We start from the raw sequence: 12,529 nt of genomic DNA on the forward strand, positions 1-12,529 counted from the left end.
ATATATTTTGTCAAGTGGACCAGTTGCCCATGGCAACCAATCAGATTGCTTATTTCATATTATTAACCCCTCAAGGACCAGGCCATTTTACACCTTAGGACCAGAGCGTTTTTTGAACATCTGACCACTGTCACTTTAAGCATTAATAACTCTGGGATGCTTTTACCTATCATTATAATTCCGAGAATGTTTTTTCGTGACATATTCTACTTTATGTTATTGGTAAAATTTTGTTGATACTTGCATCCTTTCTTAGTGAAAAATTCCAAAATTTGATGAAAAAATTGAAAATTTTGCATTTTTCTAACTTTGAAGCTCTCTGCTTGTAAGGAAAATGGATATTCCAAAAAAAATTTTTTTATTCACATATACAATATGTCTACTTTATGTTTGCATCATAAAATTGACGTGTTTTTACTTTTGGAAGACACCAGGGGGCTTCAAAGTTCAGCAGCAATTTTCCAATTTTTCACAAAATTTCCAAAATCACAATTTTTCAGGGACCAGTTCAGGTTTGAAGTGGATTTGAAGGGTCTTCATCTTAGAAATACCCCGCAAATGACCCCATTATAAAAACTGCACCCCCCAAAGTATTCAAAATGACATTCAGTCAGCATTTTAACCCTTTAGGTGTTTCACAGGAATAGCAGCAAAGTGAAGGAGAAAATTCACAATCTTAATTTTTTACACTTGCATGTTCTTGTAGACCCAATGTTTGAATTTTTACAAGGGGTAAAAGGAGAAAATTTATACTTATATTTGTAGCCCAATTTCTCTCGAGTAAGCACATACCTCATATGTCTATGTAAAGTGTTCGGCGGGCGCAGTAGAAGGCTCAGAAGCGAAGGAGCGACGAGGGGATTTTGGAGAGTACGTTTTTCTGAAATGGTTTTTGGGGGGCATGTTGCATTTAGGAAGCCCCTATGGTGCCAGAACAGGAAAAAAAAAACACATGGCATACCATTTTGGAAACTAGACCCCTTGAGGAACGTAACAAGGAATAAAGTGAGCTTTAATACCTCACAGGTGTTTCACGCCTTTTGCATACGTAAAAAAAAAAAAAAAAAAAAAAAAAACTAAAATGTGTGTTTCCCCCCCAAATTTCACATTTTTGCAAGGGTTAATAGCAGAAAATACCCCCCAAAATTTGTAACCCCATCTCTTCTGAGTATGGAGGCACCCCATAAGTGGACCTGAAGTGCACTACGGGCGAACTACAATGCTCAGAAGAGAAGGAGTCATATTTGGCTTTTTGAGAGCAAATTTTGCTCGGGGGGGCATGTCGCATTTAGGAAGCCCCTATGGTGTCAGGACAGCAAAATAACCCCCACATGGCATACCATTTTGGAAACTAGACCCCTTGAGGAACGTAACAAGGGGTACAGTGAGCATTTACCCCCCACTGGTGTCTGTCAGATCTTTGGAACAGTGGGCTGTACAAAATTTTTTATTTGTACAGCCCACTGTTCCAAAGATCCGTCAGACACCAGTAGGGTGTAAATACTCACTGCACCCCTCATTACATTCCGTGAGGGGTGTAGTTTCCAAAATGGGGTCACATGTGGTTTTTTTTTTTTTTTGCGTTTGTCAAAACCGCTGTAACAATCAGCCACCCCTGTGCAAATCACCTCAAATGTGCATGGCGCACTCTCCCTTCTGGTCCTTCTTGTCCGCCCCCAGAGCACTTTGCGCCCACATATGGGGTGTATCTCCGTAGTCGGGAGAAATTGCATTACAAATTTTGGGGGGCGTTTTTCCCTTTTACCTCTTGTCAAAATGAAAAGTATGGGGCAACACCAGCATGTTAGTGTAAAAAATTTTTTTTTTAACACTAACATGCTGGTGTAGACCCCCAACTTCACCTTATCATAAGGGGTAAAAGGAGAAAAAGCCCCACAAAATTTGTTAGGCAATTTCTCCCGAGTACGGTGATACCCCATATGTGACCCTAAACTGTTGCCTTGAAATACGACAGGGCTCCAAAGTGAGAGCGCCATGCGCATTTGAGGCCTGATAGGGGTGGACATAGGGGTATTCTACACCAGTGATTCCCAAACAGGGTGCCTCCAGCTGTTGCTAAACTCCCAGCATGCCTGGACAGTCAACGGCTGTCCGGCAATACTGGGAGTTGTTGTTTTGCAACAGCTGGAGGCTCCATTTTGAAAACAGTGGCGTACTAGACGTTTTTCATTTTTATTGGGGAGGGGAGGGGGGCTGTGTAGGGGTATGTGTATATGTAGTGTTTTTTTATTTTTTATTTTGTGTTAGTGTAGTGTAGTGTAGTGTAGTGTTTTTAGGGTACAGTCACACGGGCGGGGGGTTACAGCGAGTTTCCCGCTGCGAGTTTGAGCTGCAGTGCAAAATTTGCTGCATCGCAAACTTGCAGCCTGATACTCACTGTAAGCCCCTGCCCATGTGAATGTACCCTGTACATTCACAGGGGGGGACCTCCAGCTGGTGCAAAACTACAACTCCCAGTATGCACAGTCCATCAGTGCACGCTGGTAGTTATAGTTTTGCAACAGCTGGAGGCACACGGGTTGGGAAACACTGAGTTAGGAAACAGACAATGTTTCCCAACCAGTGTGCCTCCAGTTGTTGCAAAACCACAACTCCCAAACATTCTCAGGCATGCTGGGAGTAGTAGTTCGGCAACATCTTTAGAGCCAGATGTTGCCGAACTACAACTCCCAGCATGCTTGGAGTTGTAGTTTTGCAACATCTGGAGGACTACAGTTTGCAGACCACTAATACAGTGGTTCCCAATCTGTGCCCATCCAGATGTTGCAAAACTACAACTCCCAGTATGCCAAAACTGTCCAGGCATGCTGGGAGTTGTAGTTCTGCAACATCTGAAGGGCCAGATGTTACAGAACTACAACTCCCAGCATGCCTGGACAGTAAGGGCATGCTGAGGATGTGTAGTTTTGCAACATCTGGAAGGGCACAGTGGTCTACAAACTGTGGACCTCCAGATGTTGCAAAACTGCAATACAGCAATGCATGTCGCTTTACGGCGACGTGCATTGCTGTAAAGGGCCCGACCGCGGCTGAAGATCAACTCACCTGTCGCCGCCGTCTCCGCCGCCGGGATCCGGGTCTTCAGGGACGAGGTAAGTACCGGGGCCGGTCCCCAGCACTCCCCCGTCCCCCGCCGCGTCCTCCGGTCTTCCTCCCGTCCTCTCCGGACTTCCAGGGGCCGGGCAGGGCGGGAGGAAGTAACCGCCCCCCCCTGCGATTGGTCGGTTAACTAACCGAAGAATCGCAGGGGATCGGAGGAGGTGGCAGGCTTGCCACCTCGCTCCTAGTCTTCAGCATGGTCCTGGCTGTCTGTGACAACCGGGATCATGCAAAATTACCGGGCGGTTGGGTCCCAGAGACCCGATCAGCCCGGTATCGCCGCAGATCGCAAGGGCGATTTCCCTTGTGATTTGCGGTGATCGCCGACATGGGGGGCCTACATGGCCCCCCTCGGCGTTTGCCCTGGATGCCTGCTGAAGGATTTCAGCAGGCATCCGGTTCCGATCTCTGCCCGGCGAGCGACAGAGACCGGAAAACGCCAGGACGTTGTGGAACGTCATTGGTCCTTAAAGCCCAGGGTGCCATGACGTTCCACAACATCATTGGTCCTTAAGAGGTTAAAAAGGCTTCTGAAAAAAAAAGAAGCAATCTGATTGGTTGCCATGGGCAGCTGGTTAACTTCCCTCTTCACAGGTTTTGATGAATCTCCCCCATATATGTCTCTGACCATGTTTAGACCGTGCCCGATTGGGAAGCTGCCCAGCCACAGAAGCCACTTGCCGACACTGCTGGATCTTCACGCTTCCACAGAGATTTCACATCATAAAACCAAAGAGGTGGTGATGTGTCCGTATGCCTCTAAAGCATCCAATCCTTTAAAGGGGTACTCCGGTGCTTAGACATCTTATCCCCTATCCAAAGGACAGGCGATAAGATGTGTGATCACGGGGGTCCCGCTGCTGGGACCCCCACGATCTCGGTGCAGCACCTGGCATTCTGTACCGGGTGCTGCCTCCGAGACGTGACGCCATGCCCACTTCATTCATGTCTACAGAATGCCGGGGGCTGCACCGAGATCACGGGGGTTCTAACATCTGGCCCCCCACGATCAGACATCTTATCCCCTATCCTTTGTATAGGGGATAAGATGTATAAGGCCGCCCCAGGCTAAAAAAAAAAAGGTCCAGATTTAACATTCTGCCTAAAGCCAAAACTGTCTGGTTTTGCCCATAAGAACCAATCACAGCTCAGCTTTCATTTTACCAGAGCTCTATAAGCTATAAAGCTGAGCTGTGATTAGTTACTATGGGCAAAACCAGACAGTTTTGTTGTTATGCGCATGGGGAGGAAAAATCCAGGTTTGGAATATGTATTAAATGGAAAAACACTGAACTTGGGAGTCTTAGATAACAGTATATTTAGCTGTAGTCACCAGTGTCTGGCAGCTGCGGCCAAGGCAAATAAAATCATGGGGGGCATCAAAAGGTGCATAGATGCCCACGACAAGGAAATAATTCTACCACTGTACAAATCACTAGTCAGACCACACATAGAATACTGTGTACAGTACTGGTCAGACCACACATAGAATACTGTGTACAGTACTGGTCAGACCACACATAGAATACTGTGTACAGTACTGGTCAGACCACACATAGAATACTGTGTACAGTACTGGTCAGACCACACATAGAATACTGTGTACAGTACTGGTCAGACCACACATAGAATACTGTGTACAGTACTGGTCAGACCACACATAGAATACTGTGTACAGTACTGGTCAGACCACACATAAAATACTGTGTACAGTACTGGTCAGACCACACATAGAATACTGTGTACAGTACTGGTCAGACCACACATAGAATACTGTGTACAGTACTAGTCAGACCACACATAGAATACTGTGTACAGTACTAGTCAGACCACACATGGAATACTGTGTACAGTACTGGTTAGACCACACATAGAATACTGTGTACAGTACTAGTCAGACCACACATAGAATACTGTGTACAGTACTGGTCAGACCACACATAGAATACTGTGTACAGTACTGGTCAGACCACACATAGAATACTGTGTACAGTACTGGTCAGACCACACATAGAATGCTGTGTACAGTACTGGTCAGACCACACATAGAATACTGTGTACAGTACTGGTCAGACCACACATAGAATACTGTGTACAGTACTGGGCACCAGTGTACAAGAAAGATATAGTGGAGCTGGAGAGGGTTCAAAGACGGGCAACCAGGGTAATACAGGGAATGGGAGGACTACAGTACCCAGAAAGATTATCAGAATTAGGGTTATTTAGTTTAGAAAAAAGAAGGCTTAGGGGAGACCTAATAACTATGTATAAATATATCAGGGGACCGTACAGAGATCTCTCCCATGATCTATCTATACCCAGGACTGTATCTATAACAAGGGGGCTTCCTCTACGTCTAGAGGAAAGAAGGTTTCTACACCAGCACAGACGGGGGTTCTTTACTGTAAGAGCAGTGAGACTGTGGAATTCTCTCCCGGAGGAGGTGGTCATGGTGAACTCAATAAAAGAGTTCAAAAGAGGTCTGGATATGTTTCTGGAGAGTAATAATATTACAGGTTATGGATACTAGATTTATAGGGACAGAACATTTATTTAGGGAGTTATTAATCCCTAATATTCAGTTTAGTGGAAAAAGATTCATATAACGTGTATTCGATTGATCTTAAGCCTTGCTAATTCTGGGCTTAGGAGTCCAGTGGGTGGTTCCACTCTGTGACAGCCTTTCCTTATATGACTTTTAATTCAGAAGAAGATGTCAATCATCACTAATATGGCCCCCTTTGGATGGACTTCTTCGCATTAAAAGGCATCTAATGGTCAGTCATATAAGTGATTGGCAGAATCATATAGGAATGACTGCGCATCATTGAGTAGAATCGCCAACTGGACTCCCCTAGAAAGAAAAGAGATGTAAGTGAATAAAATACATGTTTTACAGCATCCTCAAACGTTATATCAATCAGACCAGTTTCTTCTGCTCAGTAACATGAAGCCTGCAGATTAGACAACATGTTCAATGTGGCAGGTTTCCTTTAAAGAGGTACTCTGCCCCTGGTTATCTTATCCCCTATCCAAAGGATAGGTGAGAAGATGTCTGATCGCGGGGTGTCTGGCCACTTGGACCCTCCGCGATCTCGGGGCTGGCACCCCGGCGTTCTGAACATTCTGAACCCCTTCATTCCTATCTATGGTAAGGGGCATAACGGCTGTGGTTGCTCATCACACCCCCTCCTATAGACATGATGGATGGGGCGTGGCGAGACATAACGACCACAGCCAGCCGAACCCAGCAATCTGAATATGAATGTTCAGAACGCTAGGGTGCTGACCACCTGCGATCAGACATATTATTCCCTATCCTTTGGATAAGGGATTAGACGTCCAGGGGCGAAGTTGGTAGTGTAGGTGTGAATTAATGGGGTACTCCTGTGAAAAACAAATGTTTTCAAATCAACTGGTGCCTGTAAATTATACAGATTAGTAAATTACTTCTATTTAGAAATCTTAATCCCTCCAGTACTTACCAGCTGATGTATACTACAAAGAAACAATATCCAACAAAGAAATAGAAACCAGGCACTACAAGGGTTAAAGCAAATAGGTAGACTCAGCTGTGGTAGCCACTGATGTAGGTAGGGGTCCTATACACAGGTCTGTGTGGTGCTCAGTGTCTATCATAGGAAGGTACTGTAATATGTAGCATAGAGAACGAAACAGAGACACGGCAACTCATGAAGTAGATGTCTGTGAAACTGTGATTTATTCAGGCAATGAGGCAAAATCACATGGAATGAGGACTCGCGGGAGTGGGGGAGAGTGGAACAGTCGCGGGGACAAGGCAAAGTCCGTTTCACGTCAGATGACGCTTCTTCTGGCTATCACTGGAGTGGGGGAGAGTGGAACAGGTGCGGGGACAAGGCAACGTCCGTTTCATGTCAGATGACGCTTCTTCTGGCTATCACTGGAGTGGGGGAGAATGGAACAGGTGCGGGGACAAGGCAACGTCCGTTTCACGTCAGATGACGCTTCTTCTGGCTATCACTGGAGTGGGGGAGAGTGGAACAGGTGCGGGGACAAGGCAACGTCCGTTTCATGTCAGATGACGCTTCTTCTGGCTATCACTGGAGTGGGGGAGAGTGGAACAGGTGCGGGGACATGGCAACGTCCGTTTCACGTCAGATGACGCTTCTTCTGGCTATCACTGGAGTGGGGGAGAGTGGAACAGGTGCGGGGACAAGGCAACATCCGTTTCACGTCAGATGACGCTTCTTCTGGCTATCACTGGAGTGGGGGAGAGTGGAACAGGTGCGGGGACAAGGCAACGTCCGTTTCATTACAGATGACGCTTCTTCTGGCTATCACTGGAGTGGGGGAGAGTGGAACAGGTGCGGGGACAAGGCAAAGTCTGTTTCACGTCAGATGACGCTTCTTCCGGCCTCGAGGTCGGAAGAAGCGTCATTTGAAGTGAAACGGACGTTGCCTTGTCCCCGCACCTATTCCACTCTCCCCCCACTCCCGTTATAGCGAGTCCTCATTCCATGTGATTTTGCCTCATTGCCTGAATAAATCACAGTTTCACAGACGTCTACTTGGTGAATTGCCTTGTCTCTGTTTCGTTCTCTATGCTACATATACTACAAAGAAAGTTGTGTAGTTCTTTCCAGTCTGACCACAGTGCTCTCTGCTGACACCCCTGTCCGTGTCAGGAACTGTCCAGATTAGGAGCAAATCCCCATAGCAAACCTCCCCTGCTCTGGACAGTTCCTGACATGGACAGAGGTGTCAGCAGAGAGCACTGTGGTCAAAATGAAAAGAACTACACAACTTCCTCTGTAGTATGCGGCAGCTAATAAATACTGGAAGGATTAAGATTGTTAAATATAAGTAATGTACAAACCTGTAATTTGAAAACATTTGTTTTCCACCAGAATACCCCTTTCATATCTGTTGGTTCTACCGGGGGCAATAGCCCGGCCGAAGACTGCAGCCTGTCTTGACCAAAAGCATGAGAGAGGGGTTAGCTATTTGGCCTTCTTCATAGAGATAACTGCAACTAAGATTTGTGAAATATCATTTTCTTAGTAACTATTATAGTTTTAAATAAAGGACTTTATGTACGAACTAGGAAACCAGGGAAGAAAAGAAATACTTTTTATTTGTAGATTTGGGCACAGACAAAGGATCAGATTTATGTCATCATTTTGGCAAGCAGAACAATTTCTATATTGCCGATATTTTAAAATGCATCTTAAAATCAAATTTTTTTTTAAATTAATATTCTCCTTTGCTGAAATACTCACACGTAAATTTCTGAGGAAATCTGACACACTTGGCTCTGCTTCATCACACTCGCCTTTAGGTTCTACCTCTCACACAATTTATTCATACTGTAACTTTCTCATTTAAAACTTTCTAGGCTATAAATTTTTATATAAACTTTACTGAAAGTCCCATGGACACACATCAGCTTTGCTTCCCGACACCTCGGTCTCATTGACTTCAGTGGGTTCCTCGAGCACTTCCCAGGGACAGATCTCCGACAATTTGTTTGACTTTTCCACACATGCAGCTTCAGCCTTTTGTCTAGTTGTATCTACTGTGTTCTTTACACTGCTCCCTGGTTCATCTGAACATCTCGTACTTTTTTCTACTAGAGAGTAGTGACAGCGCCTCTCATGCTTAGCATTAGTTTCTGAGCCATAGAGGTCACCAATACGGCTCTCGCTCTTACTCATGGTTTTGGTCAGTGGCCGAGGGTCCTCACTTGACCAGCTGCTTAAGGAATCCTGTTTACTCTGTGACTTCACTAGAGGACTCTTTGAAGGCCTGCTCGTCTGGGATGAATCCCAGGTAGATGTTTCATCCATTACCTTTGAAGAAGGTTCCCAGCTGTGGCTCTGGGACTGACTCATGGTTGCAGGAGTCTCTTCAGAATCTAGGCTTTCCCAAGGACATATCTCACCTCTCCTGGCTTCCAAATCCAAACTATCAGAGGTTTTAGACTGAACCGGACACCCATCAAATGTCTTGCTCTGTGACTGGCTGAGTACACCAGGAGAACCTCCAGATTCTTCACTCTCCCATGGACATATGGCATCTCTTTGCTTGCCAAGTACTTCTAGCTTCATGGCAAGCTTGCTACTACTCAAACCTCCCATCTCCAATACCTCATCATCTGCTTCCCAATGACATATATCTTTTCTTGTCTTCTCTGTATTCTTCCTTTCCCAATGACAGCTCTCTGTTCTTGCGTTCTTCTCCTCCCCTTCCCACACATTTTCATTGTGACCTTTTTTTTCTTCTGCTGAAGGGCTGTGGAAAGAAAGGTTGCTGCCTGACTGACTAAGTGGACCTCCTGGACCCTCGCTGTCTGTACTCTCCCATGGGCATATTTCAATTCTTCTACTTTCCACGCTATTTGATTTTTGCTGAAATTCCCTAGGACCCTCCATGCTTTCCCAAGGGCAGACTGCTTCCCTCAACTGGCTCATTCTTTCTAACCTGCTGGCCGGAGAGGTATGTTTGGAGAGTTTTGGAGTAGAATGTTTCTCCTCTTGTTTTATCTGGGTGTCTATACTTTTATTTGGCTGTGGGGAGGAGCATATGGGCCCTTTAGTTTCCGCCATGTTGAATGCTGGAGGTTTTTGTTTCTTTTCCTCTGTATAATTGGATTCTGTTTCCCATGGACAAACCTCTTCAAGCAACTGTTTATTGGTGTCTACAGTCCCGTCTACAGCTTGTCTCATCCTTTCCTTGTTTTCTCTTAACACAGCTGTTCCTTTAAATGCCCTGACTGCAAGAACCAGACTTTTTAGGGTGTTCTTGTATGGCGGCCTTGCGGTTTCTATTGACTCTGACTTCACCCCTGTACCTGTTGTTGCTAAGCCTGTATCTTTGGATGCTTCACTTTGTACTGTTCCAGGCTTAATGGTTAAAGGAGAAGAGTTCTCAGTTTCATTTTGTTTCCAACATCGATGACCCTCCTCTGGACTCTTGGGTTCTTCACTACTGCCTAAACTGTGGTGCTTCCCTACCACATCTCCCTTCTTTACACGTGAGCCATGTGGCTTTTCTGATGAATGAGAGCTGTCCAAACTGCTGCATTTTCCTGGTGCATAGGTGACGTGTTTCTGTGACCGATTTTCACACTGTGTTGGGAGTTCTTGAACTTCCCACGGACAAACTTCTGCTTTGTCAAAGCTGCCACCCAACAAAGGGTTTCGGCTTCCTTCCATTGTTCGCTCTGTGGACATATCTGTTAGTGGTCCCTTTCCTCTAGCACTTCCCATCATGCTATGGGATTTCTGTAGAGTGCCAGGCTGTACACTCAATGGCTTTTTATCAGCTAGTAGATTGTGGGCACTAAGAGATTTACAAACCAAGGGGGCCTGACGAAGAGAATCACCACGTGAGCGTAGTGATACATTCCGAGCAAGATTTCGTCGCATGAGGGAGTCTCGTAAGGAGGCGTCCCGTGCTGAGCTTTCCAAACGTGGGGAAGTGGCTCCTGTATCCTTGGATTCTTGCATGTGGTCATAAGTGCTATGTGACTTTCTTAAGGAGAGAACTCTCTGCCTCAAAGACTCTTCGCGCAGTTTAACACTGCTACTGTCCTGTTGCCTCCGCCTTTGTCCACCGGTAGAACCTGGTGATCCTTCTCGTTCCTCGCGTCCACTTTGCTTTGAATCTGGGACTTCAGTGATACGTCGAATAATAGATCGACCAAGTCCCCTTCGAGAGCTGCGTTTCTTCTGCAGATGGGGATTGTTTAGAGTCATTTTCTTTGTTTTGTGGACTTCCAGCTGAGCATAAAGTTTCTTCAGTTCATCCTGCCGAAAGGAATGTTAAAGGTGACAATCTGTTAGGACTGTGTGACATTATATATTCTTTATACATTGGTCAAACAGGAGTTACAGAACTCTTTTCTATCCTGTGCATATCAGATGGGCTTTATGATACAATGTCCATAATCCTCTAAAACTCCATTGTGGAATGTTCTGCATACAGCAATCTCTGTACAAGCCGTGGATCTAAAAAGGAGGGATTAAAGAGGTACTCCACTGCCCCAGCATTGTGGAGTACCCCTTTAAGTAACAGTTTGGGGAACCAGGGGAAGAAGAGATTTCCCTGAATCAGTACTCCATAGATTTACTTGCATCTCCTTATGTTACCAATACAATTAAATAATCAGTTTCCTGCACAACCATTAAAACAATAGAAAGAACAAGAGCGCTCCCTGGGGTGACACCTTCAGTAAAAATATTAAAAGCAAGTGGGCCAAGGACCAACTCACCTATGTCGGTTGTGCAATATACTGGCACATCACGTTAATTCGCTTAAAGATGTACTCCCGTGGAAACCTTTTTTTTTTTTTTTTTTTTTTAATCAACCAGTGCCAGAAAGTTACACAGATTTGTAAATCACTTCTATTAAAAAAATCTTAATCCTTCCAATACATTTTAGGGGCTGTATACTAAAGAGAAATCTAAAAATGAAATGTATTTCCTGTGATGTCCTGACCACAGTGCTCTCTGCTGACCTCTGCTGTCCATTTTAAGAACTGTCCAGAACAGAAGAAAATCCCCATAGCAAACATATGCTGCTCTGGACAGTTCGTAAAATGGACAGCAGAGGTCAGCTGAGAGCACTGTGGTCAGGACATCACAGGAAATGCATTTCTTTTTTAGATTTCTCTTTAGTATACAGCCCCTAAAATGTACTGGAAGGATTAAGATTTTTTAATAGAAGTGATTTACAAATCTGTTTAACTTTCTGGCACCAGTTGATTTAAAAAAAAAAAAAAGTTTTCAACGGGAGTACCCCTTTAATCGGTTGAGGCTGCTGCACACTCCTCCTCACACTCCAGGCGCGAACAATAGACTCCAATACCACATGACACTCCACGGAGGATCATAAGGCGCTGCCAATGAGGTAGTCCAGATAAATGTGAAAACTTGATTAACTAAAACATACTACGCGTATGAAGAAGAAACCGGTCCGGTTTCGCAACGCGTAGGATGTTTTAATGAATCAAGTTTTCCCATTTATCTGGACTACCTCATTGGCAGCGCCTTATGATCCTCCGTGGAGTGTCATGTGGTATTGGAGTCTGCACAACCATTAGGCGCTTCCTCTGTGATGTGAAGCAGCTAAACCCAGAGGGTAGAGGCTAGATCTGCATAGCAGTGAGGGAAGTGGGACAGGTAAGTATTGTCAGGTCGTTTAGTCATTGGGGGAGATTTATCAAAGTTGCCCATAGCAACCAATCAAATGACTTCTTTCATTTTTAAAAAGGTGTCTGAAGGATAAAAGAAGCGATCTGATTGGTTGCTATGGGCAACTAGTCAAGTTTTCCTCTGCACAGGGTTTTATAAATCTCCCCCATTGAGTTTAGGGGGCACAGCATGTGGCAATCTTATATTCCGAGCCCAGTGTGTGCCTGTATTAT

At 45.1% G+C, this 12,529-nt stretch overlaps 1 protein-coding gene across 2 annotated transcripts in view; it reads right to left on the reverse strand.

The window, feature by feature from the left end:
* Positions 1 to 8,210: 8,210 nt before the first annotated feature.
* GPR179 (G protein-coupled receptor 179) overlaps positions 8,211 to 12,529 on the reverse strand; it is a 58,631-nt gene continuing 54,312 nt past the window's right edge. For both annotated transcript variants that reach the window (XM_056549152.1, XM_056549151.1), the window contains one exon: positions 8,211 to 10,910. In XM_056549152.1, the coding sequence (XP_056405127.1) occupies positions 8,520 to 10,910 (2,391 nt within the window). In that variant the 3' untranslated portion in view covers positions 8,211 to 8,519. The remainder of the gene's footprint in view (positions 10,911 to 12,529) is intronic.

This window comes from Hyla sarda, chromosome 12, assembly GCF_029499605.1.
Source record: "Hyla sarda isolate aHylSar1 chromosome 12, aHylSar1.hap1, whole genome shotgun sequence".
Taxonomy (NCBI): domain Eukaryota; kingdom Metazoa; phylum Chordata; class Amphibia; order Anura; family Hylidae; genus Hyla; species Hyla sarda.